General features: G+C 31.7%; 2 protein-coding genes across 2 annotated transcripts in view; one reads left to right on the top strand and one right to left on the bottom strand.

Annotated features, from left to right (window-relative positions):
* Positions 1-27,482, bottom strand: part of LOC126889386 (LITAF domain-containing protein) — a 140,913-nt gene that overhangs the window by 75,600 nt on the left and 37,831 nt on the right. The window lies entirely within an intron of this gene.
* On the top strand, positions 2,826-4,304 carry LOC126889383 (piggyBac transposable element-derived protein 4-like). Its single transcript, XM_050657643.1, has 2 exons — positions 2,826-3,311; positions 3,364-4,304. Exons 1-2 carry the CDS (start codon positions 3,158-3,160, stop codon positions 4,050-4,052), a joined length of 843 nt encoding a protein of 280 aa, XP_050513600.1. The 5' UTR covers positions 2,826-3,157; the 3' UTR covers positions 4,053-4,304.

Genomic DNA, 27,482 nt, shown 5'->3' with positions numbered 1-27,482 from the left:
AAGTTGATTACTAAAAACAAGATACATGAAACCATCAGCTCAATAAATTTAGTACTGGTAAAATCAAGGTGTAAGTATGAAATGCAATAAAGACCCCTCTGGTCCTTTATACACAGCCACTTAAGCTGAAGGCCTTTCAGGCAGGTCAATGAGAGACCATAGCGCGTACCTGAGCATCGAGACCGTGTCCGGCAAGCACGAGCTTGATGGCCAGACCTTGCGGCTGCTCGGCTGACGAGGAGAGCAATACGCAAGTATTGTCAAATCGGCAGCTGAGTGACCGACACACACCAAAGTCCGAGCGGAGGGACACCAATCCAGGTTGGTGTCTCTCCGTTCGGAACACACATTTAGGGACTTCAGTCCAAAATCATGAAAAACATAAATAAACTCAGTAAAGTAATTAGGGAGAAAAGCTAAACAGCTACCCCTACAGATAGGTGGCCTAACCACAACCATGACAAGACGGAGGGTGTTACATTACCCAAATCACCCAAAGTAAAAGTTCAAAGCCTCCCCTTCGTATGTCACACGTTGGGGAGGGGTGGAGGAAAAAACCTGGGGGTCAGATAGGTACCGCTCCGGAATGATATTCTTCGGGAGCGAGACCGGTTTGATCTTCGGACATGTGGGTCCCGCTGACTAGCAGTGGTACACACATGTTCCTAGAGGTTGGGTTGAACGAGTGTGTGTGTGTGTGTATTTATTTTTGACCGAAGAGATGAAGAATGTCATATGCCTTCATACTAATGAAGAAGCTGTTAGGCGTTATCAAGAGTGGAACGAAAAACATCCGAATAACAAAAAAGAGTGGACGGTACTTACCAACAATGAACTGGATAGCTTTTTAGGAGCACTTATCAAAGCTGGTGCTTTAAGGTGTGGGAAAGAATCGACACGAGAGATATGGTCTACAGACACCTCAATACGCCGGTCATTTTTTACAGCCGCATTAGCTAGGAACCGATTTGAAGAATTATCGAGTTTCTTGAGGTTTGATGACAAAGTGACCAGGGTGGAGCGGAAGGAACAGGATAAGTTAGCGGCGATACGAGTAATTTGGGACATGTTCGTCTCTAACTGTGACAAAGCCTTTGAACCATACGAACATATAACCGTTGACGAACAGTTAGTGAGTTTTAGAGGAAAGTGTCCTTTTAGACAATATATAAAATCAAAACCTTGCCGCTATGGGATAAAAATTTGGGCTGCCGCGGATGTTAAAACATCTTATTTATCAAAACTTCAGGTGTACCTTGGAAAACTACCAGGTGGTACAATAGAGAAAAATCAGGGATTTCGTGTTGTGAAAGATCTGGTGGAACCATATCATGGCAGTTGGAGAGGAATTACAACTGACAACTTTTTTACCAGTGTTCCTCTTGCTCAATATCTTTTATCTAAAAACCTTACTTTACTTGGGACCGTCCGCAAAAATAAACCTGATACACCACCACAACTAAGTTTGACAAAAAGACCTGCGGAGTCGTCAATATTTGCTTTTACTAAAGAATTAGCTATGGTTTCGTACATACCTAAAATACACAGGATGGTACATCTTCTTTCAAGTCAACACGATAGTGATATAATTTGTCAAGACTCTCAAAACAAACCCTTGATGATTTTAGACTATAATAATACCAAGGGTGGTGTTGATAGTGCCGACAAACTGATTAGGGAATATTCCTGTAAAAGAAGAACTGCTCGTTGGCCATTCAGGCTCTTTATGAATATTATAGACATATGTGCACTAAATGCCTATATTTTATACATTGAAAAAAATCCTGATTGGAAGAAAAATAATTTTTCACGAAGACGTATTTTCCTGTTACAATTAGGGGCTGAGCTTGCTCGAAACAACATGGAAAAAAGAGCGAAATATATAAAACATAAAGCCTATGTAAAATCTGCTCTAAAAGATTGTGGCATACCAATGGTAAACCCAACTACCGAAGTTGCAACTCAATCCGTCCATTCAGCTAAGAAACGTGCTCGTTGTTACCAGTGTCCGCGAAACTGTGACAGAAAAGTGAATACCGTTTGCTCTTTTTGCAAAAAATTTATATGCCAGGTGCACAGAAAAGAAGAAAAAACTATTGTATGTAAAAATTGCAACTAAAAGTTATATGCTTATATTATTATTTAATTTTAATTTTGTTCGAATTGAAAATAATTTGTTTCTAGAAAAGCCGTTAATTTTGTATGAAAAATAAATAAAAATTATTCAAATATGCTTAAAATTATTTTTAACCGTGTTTTCCTTTTAGTCAGTGCTAAATGACGTTACTAAATTGAAAATTTTAGTGGGGTCCCTAGGAGACCCCACATGGGCATTTATGGTTATTTTCATATCACGGGCATTTAAGGGTTAAGCATATATTTAAATGTACAGGGTGACTCACGCAAGCCTAGCAGAATTCATAAGCTTTATTTTTAATGGAACACCCTGTATATTTTTATATTTTTAAAAGCTACTTAACAACCTGATTTCAACGAACTATATAATGTATGGGGCATTATGAATAATACAGGGTGAAAATTTGAAATTTTGATGTATGGAAACCAGTTATGGAATAAAATTGTTTGTGTCCTTATTTTAGAAAATTACAAAAAACGCTAGGATACGTGAACTTTTAAATTCAAATATGCACTGTCTAAGCACAAATTTAAATATACAAGGTGATTCACGCGAGTCTAGCATTCATGGTCCATGATCTTTATTTTTAATGAAATACCCTGTGTAAGTATTTTTATGTTTTTATTAAAAGCTACTTAACAAACTCATCTCAAAAAATTGTACAGTCGAACGCGCTTATTAGAATACCGATTAACCCTTTCGCTGCGTAAAGCGCACATGCGCGCCCTCCTATTTCTTTGTAAAATGCGTATGGCGCACATGAGCGGCCTATGTATATGGTGATTTCCATATACATTTAAAATTGACTCAGTTTCAGGAGATCAAGGAAACTTTGTCAGCATTTTATTAAAGGTCACTTCTATTCATAGGTGGCGTCGCGGCTCGGTGAATCATGTAGTTAGGTTTGCAGAGCTATTCATAGGTGGCGTCGCAGATCAGTTACTCACATAGTTAGGTTTTCAAAGGTGTTGTCGTTTCAAACGGTTTAGTGTGATTATAAGTTTAATTATTTGTATAATAATGGCTGATTTAAATAAAGCTGGACCTTCAGGCGTAAAAAGACGTAAGACCGTGAAAGTGAGAAATGAAAAAAATCTGAGTGTTGAGGAATTGATGCAGTTTTTATATAATTCAGACTCAGATGAAGATTATGAAGACTCTGATGTAGATAACTGTAAGTAAATAAATGTAATAATAAACTTGTGGTCTGAAATTAATATTTTTAGTTGAAATTGAAAATGTTTCGGAAGACTCTTCTGGAAGTGATACTGAGGATGATGTACTACAGAACGAGTTAAATAATACCGTTGCAGATAATCCTGACGTACAGATTACAGACAATGAATGGACCGAAACAACTAGCGGTATGAAACAAATTCCATTTACAAAAAGAAGTGGATTGTTAGTCGATAGTCCTGGTGATAGTGCGTACGATTGGTTTAGGCTGTTGTTTGACGATGAACTTTTAAATATGATTGTCTTACAAACTAACAGTTATGCAGTTGAAGTTCTTTCTACCAGCAAAGGATGTGACCGTTCAAGGATTTCCCTATGGAAGGAATTAACAATATCGGAATTGCTAATATTTATTGGATTAACCTTCCATACAGGAACAATCCAATTGCCTAGCATACAAGACTACTGGAAGAAAAATAGATTATTTTCGACTTGTTTTTCTTCATACATGAGTAGAGACCGCTATTTGCTTATAATGCGATGCCTTCATTTTGCCGAAAATGTAAAAGAAAATGAACCAGTTCCAGTAGATCGACTATATAAGGTAAGACCCTTGCTAGATCATTTTAATAACAAAATGAAGACGGTATACTATCCAGGAAAGTATTTATCTCTAGACGAATCTATGATCTTGTGGAAAGGAAAACTGGTATTCAAGCAATATCTCCCTAAGAAATGACATAAGTATGGAGTAAAGCTTTATATGCTGACAGAAGCCGATTCAACAATTTTGGATATCCATATATATGCTGGTGCAGGTGATGCAACTGCTGGTAAGTCTCATACAGAAAGAGTGGTGCTACACCTAATGCGTAATTTTTTCGACCATGGACATTCGCTTCATATGGACAACTATTACAATAGTTATAACTTGGCCAAATTACTACTGGATAAAAATAGTTTTTGTACAGGCACTCTGAGAAAAGATAGGAAAGGCTGTCCAAAAAACGTCATAGACGCAAAGTTCAAAAAAAGGCCAGACCAAAAGTATGTACCTCAACAACGTAATGGTTGGAAAATGGCGAGACAAAAGAGATATCATTTACATTTTAACTGAATATAAAAATGAGATGGTAACCGTAAGAAATAGACGAGGGGATGAGAAAATTAAACCACTGCCAATCATTCAATATAATAAATATATGGGCGGAGTAGATCTTCAAGACCAAATGTCTTCTTATTATCCGCCGACACGCAAAACTTTACGTTGGTACAAAAAAATTGGCATACATCTGTTTCAGCTATATTTGCAAAATGCTCATAGATTGTATAATAAGTACCACGGAAATAACAAAATGTCATATTATAAGTTTCGATTGTCAATACTTGAAAAGTTATTACCAGAAAAATGTCAAGGAACAGCAGTTGTAACGGCAGAAGTAGCAGTTACTTCGGGTGTAAACCACACACCTTCAAAAATTGAGTTACATAATGAACGTGGTAAAACTCTTAGAAAAAAATGTCGGACATGCAATAAAAATAAGATACGTAAGGATACTATTTATCATTGTCAAGAATGTCCCGATAAACCTGGCCTCTGCTTAGGCAAATGTTTCAGAGAATATCATGTATCAATATAGAAAGACATTAGGAAAAAATTAATATTTTGTATACTTTTATTTTACATTATATGTTATTTGTTTATTTTACATCCTGTTTGAATGAATAAAATTTTAGTTTAGATCAAAAAAGTCGATTTAATTTACTAAATACAAAAATTTGTATCAAGCGCACAAGTGCGTCCTCCGCATTTTTAAAAGAAATTCCTTGAAAACTGCGTACAGCGCACATGTGCGTCTTGCAAAAATTCAGAAGAAAAATTATAATAATCCGTTTTAACATATGTACAAAAAACAATTGTTGAAAAAATATCGCATTTAGTGTTAAAAAACTACTGCCGCACTGGTCAGCGATATGTATTTATTTGACGCAGCGAAAGGGTTAAACGAATATCCCGGTTTAAGGAATAGAAATTTGAGGTCCCAAAACGTTTTTACTAGGCTTATATGATCGGTTATTAGAATATCCCTGTTATAGGAATACTTTTTCTTGGCACGACGGCTATTCCAATAAGTGGGTTCGACTGTATTATGTTGGGTCTATTATGAATACTACAAGGTGAAATTTATATATACGAGTATGTATAATTTTCGTTAAGATATTAAATAAATAAAATTTTGAAATTCAAAGTTTTTCACACTTTAAATAAGGGTATTTTTTTAAATAAGCTTAAAACGGACATCAATTTCTAAACTTATCAGTATGTTGGGTTTTGTATTTAATATCTTGACGAAATTTAAAAAAAAATTTGAAATTTGACTTTGTATTATTCATAATAGACCCCACATAATAGGTACACTTTTTTGAGATCAGGTTGTTAAGCAGCTTCTAAGAACATAAAAATATACAGTATGATTCATTAAAACTCAAGATCATCGACTATGATAGACTTGCCTGAATCACCCTGTATATTTAAATTTATGTTTATAAAGCGCCCATTTGAATTTAAAAGTTTATGTGTTCCAGCATTTTTATAATTTTCCAAAAGTGGACAAACAATTTTTTGCAAGTGACTATATAATTTCAAAAATTCACAATGTATTATTCACAATACACCCTGCATGACATAGTTCTTGGAAATCAGGTTGTTAAGCAGCTTTTAAAAATATAAAAATATACAGGGTGTTCCATTAAAAATAAAGCTTATGGATCCTGTCAGGCTTACGTTAATCACCCTGTACATTTAAATGTATGTTTAAAATGTGCATATTTATATATAAAAATCTATGGGTCTCAGCGTTTTTATAATTTTTTGAAACAAGCACAGAAATAATTTTATTCCATAAGTGCCTTCCACACTGTATAATTTGTCAGTTTAATAAAGATCCAATAGACGAAGACGAAATACATCCAATCAGTGTGGACGAAATAAGTGGAGCCTTAAAGAAAATGAAAAACGGGAATCCACAAAACCTGGAAACATCCCTATTGAATTAATAAAACTCGGATCGTCAATACTAATAGAGTTGATTGTCTAAGATCCTTAATAAATGTCTAATAAAACAAGAAAATATTCCAGAAGATTGGAGTTTGGCGTGTATAAGCTCTATCCACAAAATAATAAGAATAAAATTTCAGACTCATTTAAGTCACAAAAGGCTTAAGACAAGGATGTTCTTTGTCCCCAACTCTATTCAAAATCTATTTAGGAAAAACAACTGGACTTAACAATGTTTTCCACCTACCTCTACCGAAAGTATACTTTTCCGGACCTGATTGTAGGGAGCAAAGTTGTACTTTTCCTCCCTAGGGAGGAAAAGTAAAAGTGACATCATGGTATTTCATTCATGAAATATAACTTATTGACGCCCTGTACAATATCTATTTTCTATCACGTAAGTATCTATACATTTTAACGTTTATTTAAATACACTCTGTATTTTGCAGAATGGTAAAAAACAGTAAATTGTTATTCTGATTTAACAATCTTTACATTAATAATTTGACTTATATTTGACAGTTGACAGTTATATTGTAGTACATACTTGTTAGTTTTAGTTCTAATAAATTTTGTTGGTTAGTTACATAAATAAATTAAGTAAATATGGAAAAATGACCTGTTATTTGTTGTTTGTTTGGGTTTATATGACTGCGGACACTAAATCCATTCGCCAATTTTACTATTTTTTATTTTATTAGTCATTTTTTCGTATCTTATCCTAAAACTAATACTAATATAATAAACAATTCTACTAATAAATAATTATTTTTGTATTTTTTTTTAATAATTTTTTATATAGGTATATATATTTTTATTAATTTTTTTCCAAATGATGTTCTCAGAGTTCCACAGTAAAAACTGCAACATTCTTCTTTAGCCCTCTACTTCATTCGAAAGCTATTTTACTATGGACTGTCCAAGTTCGTCATTCATTTTTATCTACATATTTTTTTTATATTTTTTTAATTATTATATTTTTTTTTCTATTTTTTTTTATAATATCTTTTTTTATATTTTTTCTTTCTTTTTTTTATTATTTTTTTATTTTTTTTTTTTAATTTTTATTTTATTATTTTTTTTTATATATTTCTTTTCTTTTTTTTTTCTTTTCTTTTCTTTTCTTTTTCTTTTAACATATAACAATTTACAAAAAATACTTACTCTATATTTTACAATTACAATTTAAGCTTAATATCTAAAATATGTTTATACAATAGTCGGTATACCAACTCATTATTTTCTAATGTTAATAAATAATTTAAATTAATGGGATGGTGGACATCAGTCAAAGAATACAGTGAATTTAAAAACATATTAACTTTATTAGAGATAAGAGAACAGGTCAAAATTTTGTGTTGTAGATTGCCCAACTGTCCACAAATACATTGTGGACTATCAGCTATATTAATTTTAAATAAATATGATGGAGTAAGACAGTGGTCAAATCTCATTCTGCATATGGTTCTTATCATATCTTTTGTCGACTCCATTTTAGAAAACCAAGGTTTATCCGTTATATAGTTTCTGATTGATCTGTAGTGGTTTCCTGTATTTACGTTTTCATCAATATACCTTTCTTTCCATTCTTTCTTAACCTCTTTGAATAAATTTGATTCAATATCTTTTGGCGTACAAAGATAATGGGTTAATACTCCTTGTGTCACCGCGTTTTTAGCCAATTCATCTACCATTTCATTTCCAGTTATTCCACAGTGGCTTTTAACCCATGCCAACTTAACAGACTTTCCTTGTTGCTGAAGTTCTTTAATTTTATTTATGATATATAAGTCAATGTAGTTCACTTTTGATTTAGGATTTATAGCACTAATTTTACTAAGAGAACTTTTACTGTCACTAAAAATTATAAACTTTGAATGATTTATATTAGATAAATATTTTAGTGCTTCCATTATCGCTATTAATTCAGCTGTATATATACTCATAATAGAATTTAGTTTAAACATTTTACTAATTTTATTACTGCTATCCCAATAGGCACATCCCACACCTTCAATATTTTTTGATGCATCTGTATATAGCATACAATAATCTTTGAACATTTGTGAACTGTCGGAGATAAACACTAATTTTCTTAAAGATATAGGCAACTTGCTATAGTCCCTTAAAAAGTATACCTGAACTTGTTCCATACTATTAAAGTCAATATTATAATTTGGGTTTATGTCATATTTATAAAGTTGTTTATCATATATTGTCATTTTTGAATATAAATCTACCATATTTAGAGTTTTCTTTTTTATCCAATATTTTTCTGTCAAGTCTGCTAAAAACAGTTGATGTATTTTGGAAATTAAACTTGCCTTTTTTTCATACAATCTAACTAAAAGGTTGATGCCAAGTTTTTTTCGTCTTATATCCATCGGCATTTCACAGCATTCAACTTGTAGATTATTTATCGGTGTACTTCTTAGGGCTCCTATACACAATCTAAGGGATTTATTAATGATTTTGTCTATTTTATTTAAATGACACTGTGATGCGTCACTGTATAATATTGATCCGTAGTCGAATATAGCTCTTATATTATTTTTAAATAACAACAAAGAAATATTTGGATCTGCTCCCCAACGTAAGTGTGATACGAATCGAAGAAGGTTTATTCCTTTTTCTGTTTTTTTAACTATATGGTCTATATGTTCTTTCCAGAGAAGCTGTCTATCCAGAGTAATACCCAAATATTTAACATAACTTTGTACAGGATAGGATATATTGTTTATTAAGATGTGATTGGGTATTTCTTTTCGTTTTCTTGTAAAAATACATAATTTGGTTTTGGAATCAGATATATTTAGTCCATGTAATTCACTCCATATTTTAATATGTTTGTCTCCTTCTTCAATGGATTTGACTGCATTTTCTATTTTAATGTTTTCTTGATAAATAACTATATCATCTGCAAATTGTAAAATTTTTGTTGAGTTTAAATTTTTTTCTATATCAGAAGTGTAAATTAAATATAACAAAGGGCTTAATATTCCTCCTTGAGGTAAACCACCCATCGCTAGTCTTGGACCAAATGTGTTATTATTTACCGATATATAAATTTTTCTACAGTCATACAATTTTATTATTTTTTGACAGAAGCATTCTGGCAGACCTATTTGTATCATTTTGTTATATAGTATATTTAAATTAACGTTGTCGTATGCTGCTTCAACATCTAATAAAAGAGCGATTACTGAAGAATTTTTCGTAAACGCTAAATTTATATCTGTTACCAAATGACTCACAGCTTCCACAGTAGAATGATTTTTTCGAAATCCAAATTGTGTTTGTGATAATTTATTGTTTTTTTCTAGCCAACTTTCGAGCCTAAGTTTTATCATTCTTTCCAGTGTTTTTGTTATGCAGGAGCTCAATGAAATACCTCTATAAGATTCTGCTGAATCAGGATTCCGATTTGTTTTGAGAATAGGAATCACCCGGTACTCTCTCCAGTTATCTGGAATATCTTCTGATAACCATATTTGATTAAAAAAATTTAATAGTGTTTCTTTCCCTTTTTGATGTAAATTGGCCAACATAATATAATGTACATTATCTATACCTGGAGAAGTATTTTTCTTATTCTTAAGGCTTATTTCTAATTCACAGAAACTAAATGGAATTGAAAGTGGATGCATAGAGTTTTTTCTTTCCATTACATTAATTTTTGAAAATATATTATCTGGACATAATTTTCTTAAAAACTCCTCAACCCATTCTCCTTCAGTCACTGGATTTACTTGTGGTTTAAAAATGTTTTGTAATCGTTTGGCTTGATTCCACATATCTTTAATTGGTGTATTTTTGTTTAAAGTTTTACAAAAATTTCTCCATGCATTACGCTTACTCTCTAATACAACTTTTTTGGTTTTCGCTACACATTTATTATAATTTATATAATTTTGTATATTAGACTGTAGTTTAAACTTGCGTAAAGCTAGTTTTTGTTCTTCTATTACCTTTTTACAATTGTCATTCCACCAAGTTTTTCTAAATCGTGGATTAGTCCCTGTTCTCTTCTCCGGTATACATATCTTACAATATTCGTTTAATTTATTTATAAATTGTTGGTAATTTAAATTATTATCTATTTCCATGAAATTATTAGTGATAGAAGAGAAAAGAGACCAATCCGCTTTATTTATGTTCCATTGGAATTTTGTATTTACACATTCCGCTTTATTAACATTAATATTTGACTTAATAATAATAGCAAAATGATTTGATCCTAATGTCTCGTCCACAACATCCCAATCGAAAAAATGACTAATATTTGCTGAGCATATTGTAAGATCTATTGCAGATTTATTATTGCTATTCGGTCTACGCATCAAAGTTTCTTTACCATTATTTAAAATTACAAGATTACAGTCCTCAATAGCTTCTAACAGATTTTTTCCTATAGTATCTACAGTACTACAACCCCAAACATAATTGTGGCTATTAAAATCACCACCAATTATAAAAGGCTTCTCTAGACTATTAAAAAACTTTTTCCATTCATTTAGAGTGATTTTAAGATTTGGTTTTACGTATATTGAATAAATGTTTAACTTTTTTCCGGATTGAATTTTAATTGATATGCTATTGCACATTATGTCATTAATTTGGTAAAAAGTAGGACTGTTGTAAAATTTTATTAATTTTTTCAAAAGGATGGCTACTCCACCATATCCATCATCTCTATCATTCCTAAAGACATTATAACCAGTAAAGTTAATAAAATTACTTTTTTTTTAACCAAGTTTCTGATATTAATCCTATATCTATTTTATTGTCATACAAGAATTTTTCTAAATAACCCTTATTTGTTTTAATTGATCTCGCATTCCATTGAAGAAATGAAACGTTAGCCATCACGAGGTAATAATAATTGTGAAATATTGTTTTTTAATAATTCCAACGTTTTTTGATCTAAATTGTGATTAATTTGATTTAATGTTGCTGAAATAAAGTTTACTATTATTTCTCCTATATTATTTTGATTATCGTTTTGTGTTTGTGTTGTGTTAGAATAAATGGGATTATTAAAATTATAACAAGGCTGACTTTGTATTCTTGGTGTTTGCAAAATTTTTCTGCGTGCTTCCATTGTTTCTTTATCTACACTACTAGAATCAATACTACTTGATCTTTTTCGTTTAGATATTGTATATTTATTTGAAGTATTTTCTTGGTCTTTACTTACTGTTGAATAACATTTTTTATATTTATTATTAGCTTCATAATATGTTATATTTTCATTATTCATAACTTTTTTAATATATTCCTGTTTTTGTCTTTCTGTACAATCTGCTCCCTTGTCAGTAGCGCTGTGTTTTCCTTTGCACAATACACAAAGTAAATTATTCGGATTGGAACAATTAGATTTGTTGTGTTCTTCGCCACATCTTTCACACCTATCTTTCCTCTACATTGGGCACTTATATGCCCAAATCTCAAACACTTTAAACATTGGATTATTCTGGGTGTATAATTTTCCACCTCGTATATCATTTTTTCTATTATTACATTTTTTGGTATAGACTGACCTTTAAAAGTGACAATTACGGTTCCTGTTTTTACATAATTAGTATTACCATTATCTTGAATCACTTTCCGCATAATTCTTTTTACATGTAATACTTCGAATTTAATTCCAAATCTAGGTTTAATTAATGATAATAAATCATTATCTTCTATCTCTTTATCTACCAATTTTATAACACCTTTCTTTTGAGTAAAAAACGTTGGAATATATGCCTCATACTCTTTGCTTTTAAGAATTTGAGAATCAATTAATTTATTAGCACTAGCAAAATTATTTAGTTCTACCTTGATTTTATTTCTACCAACTACTGTAATTTGTGTGATATTATTTTCAATTTCAGGTACTGCACTTAAAATCAAACGGGCCGTGCCGATCCTGTGTAATCGACCAATGTTACCGTTTTTATTTTCTATGTGTACTATATAAGGTGCATTATCTCCAAATTGATATCTATGTTTTAATCTTAAATTTATTACTTTATTTAAATTTTGCTTACCTGACTTATCTGTTTGATTTAAATTTGTCAAAGTTTCATCGTTATTGCAACTAAATTTGTTACTTACCTCAATAGTACTACTTGTTTGGTTTTGTTTGTTTGTTACCTTATTATTTACTCTATTGTTATTTTTATTTAATTCCTCATATTCCATCATCCCATCTCCTTCCATTTCTACATAAAATTTACCTTTATCTGGAGGTTCGGGTGGTATACCTTCCATATTATTTGTTTCCTGAAATTTAACTTCTAGGCGCTAAATTTCACACTTTCTTACAGATCACTGGTTTAGTACTTCTTTATACTACTCGTAATACTCAAAAAGTTAAGAAAAAACCTTAAAAATTAATAATTTTTAGGAGAACTTCTAAATAAACTGCCTTTCAATTTGACGTTTATTTGACATTGAAAGACCTGTTATTTGAGGAAGGTTGAAAAACCATATGTATAACATGGGAGTAAAGTGCCTTTTCCTCCCTTGAATGATTACTGCACCCTTCACCCTTGTTATACAAATAGCTATTTCTTCGCAGACGATCAAGTGATTATGGCAAACGATGAGAAGGAATGCATGGATAATAAATAATGCAAAAAATTTAAATACCTAGTCCGTCCTACCTTGATTTTACGGTATAGGGAACATAGGTAATGCAGTCCTAATGAGAGTTTTTAACGCGGTGATGCCGATTTTATCAAAAAGAATTTGTAATCGAACATTAGGGAGATTAAATTAAAACTGTTTTAGAAAGACAATCTACAATTTTAGGATTCGTATGCGTTTAAGTTTATTTGATATACTATAGTTATTACGCATATGAATCCTAAAATTGTAGATTGCCTTTCTAAAACAGTGTTAATTTAATCTCTCCAGTTCGATTACAAATTCTTTTTGATAAAATCGGCATCACCTCTCTAAAAACTCTCATAAGGACTGCATTGCCTATGTTCCCTATACTGTAAAGTCAAAGTGGGACGGACTAGGAACAGTGATAGCAAAGAAAGGAACATCAAAACGGGACATCCCACAGAAATTACAACAGGGCCGAGGGCCAAACTAATGAGTTTAGGCCAAACTAAACTCATTAGTTTGGCCTCCTAAAATTAGTTTAAGGTGATACAGTAGCGATCAACAGGTAGCTAAAACGCGTTCCAAGATTGCGGTTGTAATTTTGAATAATTTTTCGAGATATTTGGCACACGTATTCGTAATATAATAAAGAATGGCGGTAGAGAGACCAATTGGAAAAATATATTAATATGTAGAAATTACTCTGTAATTAAATACAATATTAAAAAAACGAGCCTGTACCGCCATTAAGAAGAACAAAAAAATACACTTTCTTCAAACAAACTTTTTTATCCGATGCCTAGATTTTGTGTCATTTTGGAAATACTAATGAAATAAAAAAATTTAGTAGTTCCAAAATGACACGAAATCTAGGAATTGGATAAAAAAGTTTATTTGAAGAAAGTGTATTTTTTGTTCTTCTTAATGGCGGTACAGACTCATTTTTTTAATATTGTATTTAATTGCAGAGTAATTTCCACATATTAATATATTTTTTAAATTGGGCTCTGTACCGTCATTCTTTATTTTATTAGGAATACGTGTGCCAAATATCTCAAAAAAATATTCAAAATTACAGCCGCAATCTTGGAACGCGTTTTCGCTACCTGTTGATCGCTACTGTTTCCTCTTAAGAATAAAAATGGCAATCTATAAGTCGGTTGTAGAACCAATTATGACGTACTGATCTGAATGATGGCAAATAACGATGAAAATGAAGAAAAAACTTGAAGTGATAGAAATGGATTATTTAAGAAGAGCGTGTCGGATATTCAGACTTGATCATAAACCAAATGAAGAAATAAGAAGAAGAACAGGAAGGATCTACAATACCGTAGATACAATAGAATTCATCTTTTATACAAGAATAACTTTTATGGTACGAGCATAGGAGCATGTAATGCGAATGAAAGATGAACGATGACCAAAACTATGTTCTATGGAACAGAAGAAGGAGAGGAAGGCCAGCATTAGAATGGAGAGAAGTAATCAGAGGAATAATAAGAGATAGAGTCATAAATGAGGAGGAAAAAGGTGGAGATCGAAATTCGGGATGCGACAGAGGCTGTAGGAACCCGGTAGATATATAAAGATCCGATAATATAATACTTCGGTAATGAGCTTCTACTCTTATTCACTTGCCATGATCCAATTTATCTTCAAACGTTTATATCTTGAGTGCTTCCTTCCCAATTATTTCATATGATCATCTCTTTGGTGGTATATCTTGTCTTCTTTTATCTTTTATGAGCCTATCTCATACGTTGTTGTCCAAACTTTTGCTGTACTTATCATTAAAATATCGTGTCATCATTGTTTTTGCTTATGTCTTTTCCTGTATTGTATATATTCTATTTATATTTTCATCGTTTTCTCTGTCACTATTATCTTAATTGCTGACCCTTGTGTTACGGTTAATATCTAATCAACATTTGTTAGATACTGTTTGTAGGTTTTTTAGATGTTTACTTTTTAGAAATAATATCGGAAGTTGTCTACCTACTCGTATTTGCGATTACCAATATGCTTTTAGATTTTGTACATATTTCCTTTTCCTATTCATATCTCAAGGCCCAGATATTTGTATTTGTAGAGTTGTTTGACCCCTTTCATCTATTATCGTGTCTTTATTTGGAATTATATTTGTAACACACTAAACTGATAACTTTTGTTTGGTATATTATTGGGCATATATTTTCATTTTTGTAAGTTTTGAGTAGGGAATTTCTTCTTCTTTCTTATATGTAAGCTTTAAAGCCTGTTTCTTCTTCAATATTAGCCTCCTAAATTGTTTAAATTATCGCACCATCTTTTTCTTGGTCTGCCAATACTTCTTAGTCCGTTTGGTGACTTATATCTCGTGCTATTCGTACTATCCTATCCTATGCCATTCTACTAATGTGTTTGTTCCACTTCTGTTTCCTTTTTGTCACCCATCCATTTATGTCTTTTACATTGCATGCTCTTCTTATCTTTTCGCTTCGCTCCCTATCTAACAGACTTTTACCTGATATTCGTCGAAGTATTTTCATCTCTATTGTTTCTAGTAGTCGTCTCGTTTTAGATGTGTCAGGTCTTGTCTCCGCCGTGTATGTCAATATAGGTCTAATTGCTGCTTTATAGATTCTTGCTTTTGTGTCTTTTCTAAGGTGTTTGTTCTTCCAGATTGTGTCATTAAGAGATCCCACCGCTTTACTTGCTTTTAAGCTTTGGCTTTGGAGATCGTTTTCTGTCTCGGCGATTAATGCGGCGTCGTCTGCATAACATAATATTTGGATTTATTTGTTCCCCATTCTGTAACCATGACCTTTACGTACTGCTTGTATTATTTCGTCCATTATTATATTGAAGAGCAGTGGGCTTAACAAGTCACCTTGTCTGACTCCGCTTTGTACTGGTATAAACTGTGTTAGTTTTCCATTTATCTTTGCCTGTATTCGATTATGGAAGTAGATATTTTCGATGGTTTGTAGGTATAATATTGATTGGTATGATTTTTCTATACAGTAGGCGTAAGACGTCTTCGACTTGGATGCGATCGAAAGCCTTTGTCAGGTCTATAAAACATAGATATGCTGGTTTATTGTACTCGATGGCCTTTTTGTATTGTAAATATACAAAAAGAGCAAAGAATACCACACAAAACGAGAACGAAAATAGCTTAAGATATCAATAGATAAACCTAAATAAGGGAGCCTAAGAGATAAATTTAAATAACCGAGCTTAAGAGATAAATCTACCCAATTCCTCTACAAGATAAGACTGGCTGCAAAGCTAGAAATTTTAGATGAAGTAGAAATAGGAGAAGAGAAGAGAAGAACCAGTTAGTAAAAGAAAGCATACACTAGGCAACAAGTGAGGCTTTGGCTTTTTTGGACAAAAGCAGAAAAGGAAGTCATTGGATCGTGGATGAGATAAAAGAAACAGCAAATCGAAAGAAAAAGGCATATATGACTTGGTTAAGAACAAACGATCCAGAAGATAGAAAAACATATGCATCACTCAACCGTGAAATCAAACGAATGTTGTTACAAAAGAAAAAATAAATTCTGGAGCGAGAATATGAAATTATAGAGATCTCCAGGAACCAGTAGAGTAACTCACGCCTGGAAATTTATTAAAAATGTACCAAATCAATAAACAGGTTACATGTTTCCTTTCTTCCTATATAATAAAAATAAAACATCTATCGCACATTTGGGGAAACATTGATCTTCTTTTTCTTCTTCTTTTTGTATAGACATGACTCTGTCTGTTTTTTCAATGTGTCTCTAGTAAGTTGTTTTTCCATTGTTTTCGTGGTCTTCCCACTGATCGTCTTCCTATTGGGGAACCGCGTGACCCGTCAAAATAGCCCGGTCAAAACAGCCCCGTCAAAAAAGCCCCGTCAAAATAGCCTCAACACAAAATAGCCTCGACAAAATAGCCCGCACACAAAATAGCCCCGACAAAATAGCCCGCACACAAAATAGCCCCGGTCAAAACAGCCCCGGCTAAAATAGCCCCGGCTAAAACAGCCTCTTATAAACAATTACATAATTATTTATACAAGGTGTCCAAAAACTTTTTTTTACTTTAAATTATTTGACAAAAAGGAAGAATGTATTTAATTTATTTAATTTAAAATGCATTTTACTGTTGCCCGAAAACAGAAAAAAATGTTTATATCATAAATTAACATTGATTTTTGCTTAACTTATTGTTCAAACTTCCAAGAGGCAGGAAAGACAGGACTCGAGTTCTCTGAAAAGACAATTTTTATTTAATGTGGTTAAGATAAACATCTGAATAGAGGATAATTACCATTTCCGAAAAAATGTATTTTTAAGGAATTATTTCATGAAGAATTCTGAAGGGAGCTTTTTTTTCGGGGCTATTTTGTCGGGGCTATTTTGTCGGGGCTATTTTGTCGGCGGGCTATTATTCCGCGGCGATTTTGTCTGCAGGCTATTTTGTCGGAGCTATTTTGTGTGCGGGATATTATGTCGGGGCTATTTTGTCGGAGCTTTTTTGACGGGGCTATTTTGACGGGGTACCGGGGAACCGTCTCTCGCTGTCCTGACTACCCTATATTCTTCTGTTTTTTACCCAGTTATTAATGTTATCCACCTTACATCTCCGTCGTATATCTGTACTTCTAGCTCTGTCCCATAGAGTCTTAACATCGATTTTTCGAAGGGTTTTCATCTCCGCTGTTTCGAGCAATCTTTTTGTTCTCTCTGTGTCGGGTCGTGTTTCTGCCGCGTATGTCATTATTGGTCTGATGACTGTTTTGTAAATTCTGCCTTTCATTTCTTATCCGATACTTTTATTTCTCCATATTGCGTCATTCAGGCAACCTGCGGCTCTGTTTGCTCTATTCACTTGATCTTCCACTTTTATTTAAACTCCATCACTTGTTCTATTAGCTGACCTTCCAGCTCCAATTTAAATCTTATTGGATCTGCTGTTGTAACCATGCATTTTGTCTTTTGTGAGGAAATTAACATGTTAAATTTTCTGGCGGTTATGTTAAATTGGTGCAGAATACATTGTAAATCATCTTCACTTTGAGATATTAGTATTGCATCGTCTGCATATTTTAAGTTCTTTTTCTCCCATTTGGTATACTTTTTTAGTTCTTACTTTTTTTATTATTTCGTCCATGATCAGATTGAACAATAAAGGACTAAGGACTCAAGGAAAAGGAAATGACTCAAAAGGGAAAACACTGATGTAAGTGCAAATTTGTTAATTGTTGAAAAAACGCATTTAAAGTTTTGAAAGTTAGTTAAGGCCAAACATGAGATGCAAATTACAAGAGAAAGTAGAAATTTATTGTCAACGGTTTTAATTATTACCGTATACTATAGGTACATAATATAATATAAAGGTTTTTTTAAGATTTTCTTAAACATCTCCTCTTAAAGCCGCCTAAAAGGGGAAAAATTAGCGAGTATGTCATTATTTCTCCAAAAAATGTCATAATTTAATCATTGCATACTAATGTTGTATCACGCACAACTGACAATCTGACTTTGTTGCATTGGTAGGGGAGCAAAGTATGCTAAATGTGCAGTCACTCGAGCGCTTTGGGGACCTATTAGGTTGTGAAGAGTAGGCACTAAAAGTTAAGTAAAGTTTTTCATTATAGTGTGGACTTTCTATTTTTAATTTAATTTTCCATTTCCAACAATCGTTTTTTTAGATTATACCGCCATCTATACATAATTCGCAAAAATGTCTCGAATAAAAGTTACTTATTTTTACGTAAGGAATCCAAATCTGCAATAAAGAATGGGGGCTCCCATTTAAGATTTTAAAGTAACCCCCACCCACCTCCGTGGGGGGTCGTGCTTGGTGCAATTCGATAGATTTTTCAAAAATATTGAATAAGTGTATTTTTCAGTTTTTCGATCTGATGTTCATTTCGGGAAATATTGCGGGATTCGTATTTAAAATATTAAATTTACCCCCACCAATCTCCGTGGGAAGCCGTGTTTGGTATCATTCGATAGATTTTTGAACAATATTGAGTACCTACGTATTTTTTAGTTTTTCGATCTGTCATTCATTTCGCGAAATATTCGCTTTTTTCTTGTGAAACTTTGGGACTCACCCATTTCCTTACGCTCCGCTGAAATCGTTAGATTTTTGAAATATACACTGTTCTGCATGTACTTAATTTACCTTATCTTACTCTGACGATTTCGAGTTTTTCTAATAATAGATTTTTTTTCGGACCCCCCTTAACGAACTCCCCTGTACTAAGATCCAATATATGGTAGGGGTACATTTACAGGGTACAAGGTTTCTCCCCATGTAATAATCTGACGCGCTCGAGTAACTGCAAAAATCCCCGCTTGGGCTCCCCTACCACATCAAGAGAGCATGTAAAAACGAAAATTCAACAACGACATACACGTCATCTAGCAAAATAGGGAAGAGTTACAATAATTCTGACTTTGTTTCGCCAGACAAATATGAGTATTAGGAATATCGTAGTGTTGATAACTCAATTTGTAAAAAATTTGCACTTGTGTCACTGTTTCTCCAAAGGTGCGATATGATCTGTGAACTGGATAAAAAAATGAAGATATAAGACTATGCCAATATACCAGATTTCCGCCATTTTGCTAAATGTTGATTTCTGTATCTTTTACCTTGCTATAATTATTTTTTTACCGTAAAATATACCGTTTGTTTATATAAATAATATGTTCAAGATATTTTTGGTCATTTTATACACAGATTCTTGTATAAGGTTCGTTCACATCTGTCTCTGAGCACAAACAAGTTTTTTTAGATGTAATTGTACAAATTTTAATTATTAGAAGTTAACGACCAATATATCCTGCTTGAGATATTCGAAGAAAACGTTACAAGAGCTACAGATACCGTTTGAGTGTTAATTGCGTAAATTGTTATTTCAAAACAGAGTAAAAAACATTTGACAAATATGGAATAAATTTAAAACAAATTAAGGAATTAGGGGAGTGCATATAGATTTTCACTTCGGAAAAAATCAAACAAGATAGAACTTTGTGTAATTTCATTAAGAAATGTTTAATAAACAACATATCAAAAAGTTCTACTCGAGAAGTGGGTGCTTCATTTTTTATTAAACAAATGAACTACGAAGTTTGATGTTTTTTTTAAATAACTCCAAAAATATAAATTTTAGAACAAAACTGACTTTTAGAACAAAATTCAGAAAATTTTACAAAAAAAAACCTTATATAAAGAATTTTCTAAAATTAAATCTGGATCTTCTATAATGTTTTATTTATAACGCTAAAGTCACCCTTCTCACAAACATTGGCGCACTGTAAACTAGCGTACGGCGAAGTGCACGGTTAAATTATTTTAATGTAATTCTTTAATTAATGGATCAGTTGAAATTTTACAAATTAAAACTAAAAGAAGAATAATTTAGCTAGCTTATGGTTATAATAAAAAGAAATAAAATGTTTGGACATAAGTACGGTGGGGGCGAAATGTGAGCCTTACATGAATTTTGTTTAAAAATGATTTAAAAATGTGTAACTAATACAATTTTTCTTATAAAACCCTCAATTTTGCACAACTTACCTTTCAAGCATCGTACTAAATTATGTTTCATTAAAAAAAATCTCAAAAATTTAATTCAAATGATATGACGTCTTAAAAAATGTAATTTTTGAAATCTTCGTAGTTTTATAGAATTACATACCACCACTTTAAGACGGTATTACTTATTACTCAAGTTTGAACAGATCTATTACAGTTTTATAAACGCTTTTTTAAAGCTTAGGATGTAATCTTTAAAATGCACTAAATTATTTTACTTTACAGATGAAATAGACTATTTCTTTTTGAGAAAATTAAAAAAGATAACAAAAATGTAATACAAAAACCGAAAATTACCAGCTAAAAAAATGTTTATATAAAGTGATCAAAACTTTTTTCTGTAAAAATTACCTAAAATACATTTAATAATAAACTTTAACAATAATAAATGTTCAGCAAAAAAATTTTTTTTAGCTCTTATACAGTATGTCTGCGTAACTTGGAACCTATTGATACCTAACGTATATAATCTAAGATGCAATCATTAAATATCAAATTTTAATGAATTTTATACGAGGTATGTCAAAAAATATGAATTTCACTCAAGAGTAAAGTATCGTTAAATTTCACAATATCGAAAATTGTTATTAAGAAAAGTTGTTTGGAATTAAAAAATTTGTTTTATTGTTCAATTACATCCTTCTAATTAAAATATTGTGAATAATAAAGGCACTTAACTCTTAAAGAAAATTCATATTTTTTACATACCTCGTATAAAATTAAAAAAGTTTAATATCTGATGGTTGTATCTTAGATTTTAGACCAGGGAGAGCATTTTATGAAGAATAACTTTTTTTCGTAAAAGTGATAATAAAATAGTTATCATAATTGTAATAACGTGATGATAAATATCCGTAATTTGAGAAAAAATTGAAAAAAAAAAATTTCGATTAAAATAATGAAATTGTATATTTAAACATAGTTTTTAATTTCAAATAACTTTTCATAATAGCATTTTTTGATATTCTGAAATATAAAGGTATTTTACTCTATAAAGAAATTCATATTTTTGACATAACTCGTATAAAATTGATAAAATTTGATATCTGTTGGTTGAGTTTTAGATTTTTGACTATCCAGAGCATTTTATGAAGAATAACTTTTTTCGTAAAATTGATAATAAAAAAGTTTTCCATGTGGTTCCTAGCTACGCAGACATACTGTATAAGAGCTTCTGTATAAGAATTTTCAAATTGCAATGCCATATTCGGATTCAGTATAATCAAAAACAAAATAGAAACATATTTGATCAAAGTAAAATGATGAATTTAACGATATTTTTAAAATCATTAATACAAAACAATTGTTATTTTAAACAATTAATAAACAATTAGCGGCCAAATCCGCGAATAGAACTTTTTACTTTAACATGTATATAAACTAACAAAAAAATTTTTAGAAAAATATGTATAAGCTTGTTTGAATTTTTCCGAAACAATGCATGTTTTCGTTCTAATTGCACTCCCCTAAATGCGGCAATGCTTTTGCCATCTTACAACATGAGAAGTATTTATACGAAATGGAAATGGAAAGAAGTGATACTCGAATAATAGGGAACTTGCATAAATTTTTAAATTTGAAAAAAATGTTATAAATCACTACAGAATATAATTTAAATCATGTATCAAAGATAAAAAAGTTTTGTAGGTCTTTCGTTTGGCCCCCAAAGGCGATAAAAAATTCAAATTAAAACAGGTGGTCTAAAACACGTCGTGACGTCACTCCGTTGTACATTTACATTTTTTCAACAAAGTAAACAGAATTTTAAATTAGACGTTATAAACGTCAGTAGAAAATACATTTATTTGACGTTACAAGTGTTTTGATCGTTTGAACTATTCATAGAAAACTGTACTTTTACAAAATGGTTTTATTTTCCGTAGTAAACCTTCTGTCCTTTCCTTCAATAACTATATCAAACTCCAATGTCAACAAACTGGTATATATTATTACAATGACATACGATAAATGTTAATAGAATATAAATATTTTTCCTTTATTCCGCGACGAGGTATACCAAAATAGGTGGAGGCCAATAAACTAAAAAAGAAGAAGAAGAATATACCTAATTATAACCATAAACGGAACCATATAGTTAAACTGAGTGACGTTACGGGCCGTTTGACCTATTTTCAGATACCGAAGACTTTAAAGTAGTGATTTGTAGTTAAACTTTATTATGAGTTTTTGAAGCGTGAAATTTTGGAAATCTAATTTTTATACAAAACTGAACATTATTATGCAATAAAAAAAATGTGCAAGTTTCCTATTGTATATTTGTGTCTAGACCAGGTTCTAAATATCTAAATATCTAGAGATATTCCGAAAATGATGAAATTACCTTTCCATCTTCTAAGTTAAGGGAAGTTTTCAACTCCTGCTATCCACTTGTATTTCGTTTTTTTTTTTTAATTAACATTTAGACCCCAATACAACCAATAACAACTGAAATACGAAAGGCCAAAGAAAATTGGTTAAAATCACAGCGTGAAGAGATAGAGTTGTTAGAACAAAAACGTTTAACATGCATAAAAAGGTGAAACAAGCAGCTGGTCTTCAGAAATTCAACACAGCTAGCTAATTGCGAGACCAACAGGGGAATATCATCACAGACAGAAATCAAGAAATCTGCATATGGACAAAATATATACAGAAACTCTTTGATGATAATAGATCCGAACAACCTCCATCCTACATATGTGATGACCACTTACCAATCACATCAGATGAAGTGGAAAGAGCAATATCACAACTAAAAGATGGCAAAGCTCCTGGACCTGACAAGGCATTATGCTGACTTAACGCCTAACCAAAATATTGACATATATTTAAGCGGAGTAATACGTAATACAAAGAACATGGCCGAATTCGACGTTTATTGCTCTCCCAATGAAAACAAAATCAGTATCCTGCAGTGATTTCCGAACCACCAGCTTAATGAGACATATTTTAAAATTATTTCTAAAACTTTACATCAAAGAATAATATAGACTGTGCGAAGAAAAAATCAGCCGTACACATTTGGTTTTCGGAATGCAATGGGTACAAGAGCAATAGCACTATTTAGTATACAAGTGCTATTTCAACGATGTGGATACGTAAATTGCGATATTTATGCATGTTTCATTGATTGCCATAAAGCGTTCAATACAGTAAAGCACGAAGAGCTGATGAAGATATTAACCAATATTGGAATAAACACCTATGGTTTAAGGATTATCAGCAATCTGTACTGGGGTATATCAAAATCAAACGTGGGCCCCGTCAGGTATGTATACTATAAACACTGCTGTTCAACATCTACTCTGAGGAAATCTTTCAAGAAGCAGTGGATGATGTTAAAGCCAGAATTCGAATATTAGCGGAGAATATATCAATAACATAAGACATGCAGACGACACGGTGATATTCACTGACAGTTCTGAGGCCCTCTAGGAGTTAATGAACAGAATCGCAAAAGCCAGTCAGAGATATGGACTTTCACTAAACACTAAGAAAACAAAATGTATGATGATCTCTAAGAAGGAACAGCAATTTGGACCAATCAGTGTGAACGGTCAACAAACAGAAAGAGTAAAAACATACACCTACCTTGGTACGAACGTCAATGAAAATTGGGACCATTCCATAGAAATTAAATGTAGGATAGAGAAAGCAAGATCTGCATGTCAAAAAATGGCTAAGTTATTCAAATGTCATGATTTGTCCATACCCATAAAAATCAGGTTACTACGATGTATATCTTTACTGTTACTGTACTGTACTGTTGTACGGAGTTGAGTTGTGGACTCTCACAGACACCATCTGCAAGAAAATTTAGGCTTTTGAAATGTGGCTTTATTGTTGAATCCTGAAGATATCTTATACCGACCACATTACTAATCAGGATGTTTTGCTGAGAATGCAAAAGGAAAAAGAGCTGTTAATCACAATAAAAATAGAAAAAATCGAATACCTCGGTCACATTATGAGGAACAGTGAAAGATATGGTCTGCAGCAACTAATCTTACAAGGAAAAGCAGAAGGAAAGCGAGGACCAGGAAGGCGAAGGATTTCCTGGCTGAAAAATCTACGTAAGTGGTTCAACACAACAACCACAAATCTTTTTAGAGCAGCAGCGTGCAAAGTACAGATTGCCATGATGGTCGCCAACATCCGAAACGATAGGCACTACAAGAAGAAGAAGACCCCAATCAAGAAAAGGGAGAGTGATTTACTTTGAAAAGAGATACAGATAGTTTTGAGTTTTGTTTTCTATTAATTTGATGAACTAATAAAATTTTCTTTTACTTAAGTAATCATTGACCTAATTTTACAATAAATATTGCATATCTAAATAATTTTTTAATTAAGTACGTAAATGTAATAACCAATTAACAAAGCCGACTTAAAATAAAGAAGATTTCTCTACAAATATTACAAGTGTTTCCTATTTCATAATAATATACAATATTTGAATTCGATAAACTCGTAATTGTGTCTAAAGTAATAAAAAGGTTTCAAAAAAATATGAACTATGAAGTTTATTTAAAATTATGAACTATGAAATTTAAATATACCCAGCAGATTCCTAGTTCAAATAGTAATTCTGTAAGGTATTTACAAGATTTATATATATTATATAATATGTATACAGAGAGGGGCAAAATTATGCAATAAATTTATTTTCTCCAAAATGGACGACTTTCGAGATAAATCCCGAAACAGGTCGATTTTTATTTTTAAATTATAATTTTCTGGCATCATCTGTGACGTCATTCATCTGGGCGTGATGACGTACCTAATCGACGATTTTTTTAAATGGGAATAGGGGTCGTGTAGTAGCTGAAAGGTTGTTCAATTCTCTATTCAGTAATATAAAAAATTTTTATTTGGCAAATAAACATTGCTTTTTGTTTAAATTAAATGTTCAAACTGTCAAGAGGCAGGTGGAAGGCTGTTTCGCATGCGAAAAACAATGTTTATTTGTGAAATAAACAATTTTGTCTATTTTCTGACAGCAGTAAAATGTATTTTGAGGTCAATAAATTACATACAATCTTATTTTTGCGTCAATTAATTTAATCAAAAAATTATTTTTTTGGGCAGCCTATATAAATAATGGTGTTTTATACATATTTCTGAATAGAGAATTGCACAACCTTTCAAATGAGCTATTACACGACCCCTATTCCCATTAAAAAAATCATCGATTACGTCATCACTAAATTTGATATAAGATGGCTGTTCGAGTGGTTCGAGCGAAAGGGCGGAAGTAAATTCCTCACCAACCATTAAAAACATATAATCCGACAGGTATTTTCCTCACCAAATTTAAAGGTTCCTATTAATCCGGTAGGTATTTTCCTCACCAACTCACTCAGGTAATAAAATAAAAATATAGGTTTAATTTAAGAATGTCTATTATGAAAGCATCCGAAATCCGAATACAAGACATTAATTTCCTTACATTATAATAATAGTGTATAATATAGATAATATGCAACACGTATAAATTATTATTTAATATTTACTATAATAATACAGACACTTACTAACTTTACAAAATCCATTCTAGTCATTTGATTAGACTGATATCATTAATAAATTTACTACATTTTTCAATTTCAGTTTAACTTGTTTATCTTTGATAGGTTTTGCAATATGCAAACTTTAAATTTTACCATACGTATCTAGCTGAAATTCTTTAATTTTTTCAAAGAAAATATATATGGATGAATGCGTATTACAAAACGATAAATTAAAATGCGAATGAAAAGATTCGCAAGCATTCGTAATACGAATAACAGAAGAATTTGCCTCTGTCCACAAATATATGGAGAATATGGCACTTTCGTCTATATAAGTTTCAACTAAATAATCAACATATCTATCTTAAATTTCATTTCCTGGTTTGCATGACATTAAATCAAACACAAAACAATCTGATACGTCTTCTGGTTTTATATGTAAGGCCAAAAGTATGTTTGAGCCACTTGCCTCTTTCAGAATCATTTTTATATTCTGATATTAAATCAAGATACCAAGACATTTCTATACCAAGCTTAGTGTAGGTGAAATTTACAACCATGTATTTCAGTGTTCGGACATATTTCAATGATTGCATTCCTTTTCAAAATCTTCAAAAATTTTACCAGCATTAAACTCAATTTTGAGAGCTTTAAAAATTTCTGATTTTAACAAATAAAAAATATTGTTGTAAATTTATGTTTTTTTGTTTTTCAGTAAACAGTATAATAAAGAAATATAATGCACATTAATTAGCCCATGAATAATGAATAATTGCAATGTGCCATCCATATAAAAAAATTCAATGTGGCTAAAAGTCTTATATTTGTTTCACAACTAAATACAATTATCCTACTTTTGACACAGTTTATAAAAAGAAAATTTTCCCTCTTGGTTGTTTTTTGAGCACACCCCGTCACAAATTCTTGAACCTCATCAATATTGGAAGGAAGTCGACCAGTCATCATTTTTCGTCGATAATTATATATTTTTTCTTATGTAACTGACAACAATCGTAGTAGGTCTGGATCCCGCGTATAAAAAAAAAGTCGATTAATAGCAAGCTGAAAATGTGTTAATAGCTTAAGGGTGTCTAGTCGGACAAACTTTGATATATGGGAACACTGAAACAGGGAAAGTTTTAATTGCGGAACAGGTTAAAAATTTGGAACGGTCAGACCACGAAAACGGCACATTTATTTTGTCCGACAGAACAGACTTAAACTCTCCGAACAGAGATTAAACTCGCATGCAAAAATCAGACTGCTATTTATAACCAAATGAGCGTTTTAATGAGTGGAACATGTAGAATATGTCAAATGACAGGAATTATGACAGGTGATAAATAGCAGTCTGATTTTTGCATGAGAGTTTAATCTCTGTTCGGAGAGTTTAAGTCTATTATGTCAGACA

Source organism: Diabrotica virgifera, chromosome 8 (genome assembly GCF_917563875.1).
Source record: "Diabrotica virgifera virgifera chromosome 8, PGI_DIABVI_V3a".
NCBI lineage: Eukaryota > Metazoa > Arthropoda > Insecta > Coleoptera > Chrysomelidae > Diabrotica > Diabrotica virgifera.
The sequence above is the reverse complement of the archived record's forward strand: the minus strand, read 5'-3'. Positions and strand labels throughout refer to the sequence as shown.

What these genes read in the sequence shown, in the direction of transcription:
- LOC126889383 (XM_050657643.1), top strand. Translation starts at nt 3,158, where the DNA reads ATGGCTGATTTAAATAAAGCTGGACCTTCAGGCGTAAAAAGACGTAAG. An exon ending in AGACTCTGATGTAGATAACT is followed by an intron (nt 3,312 to 3,363) that starts GTAAGTAAATAA and finishes TAATATTTTTAG; the next exon opens with TTGAAATTGAAAATGTTTCG.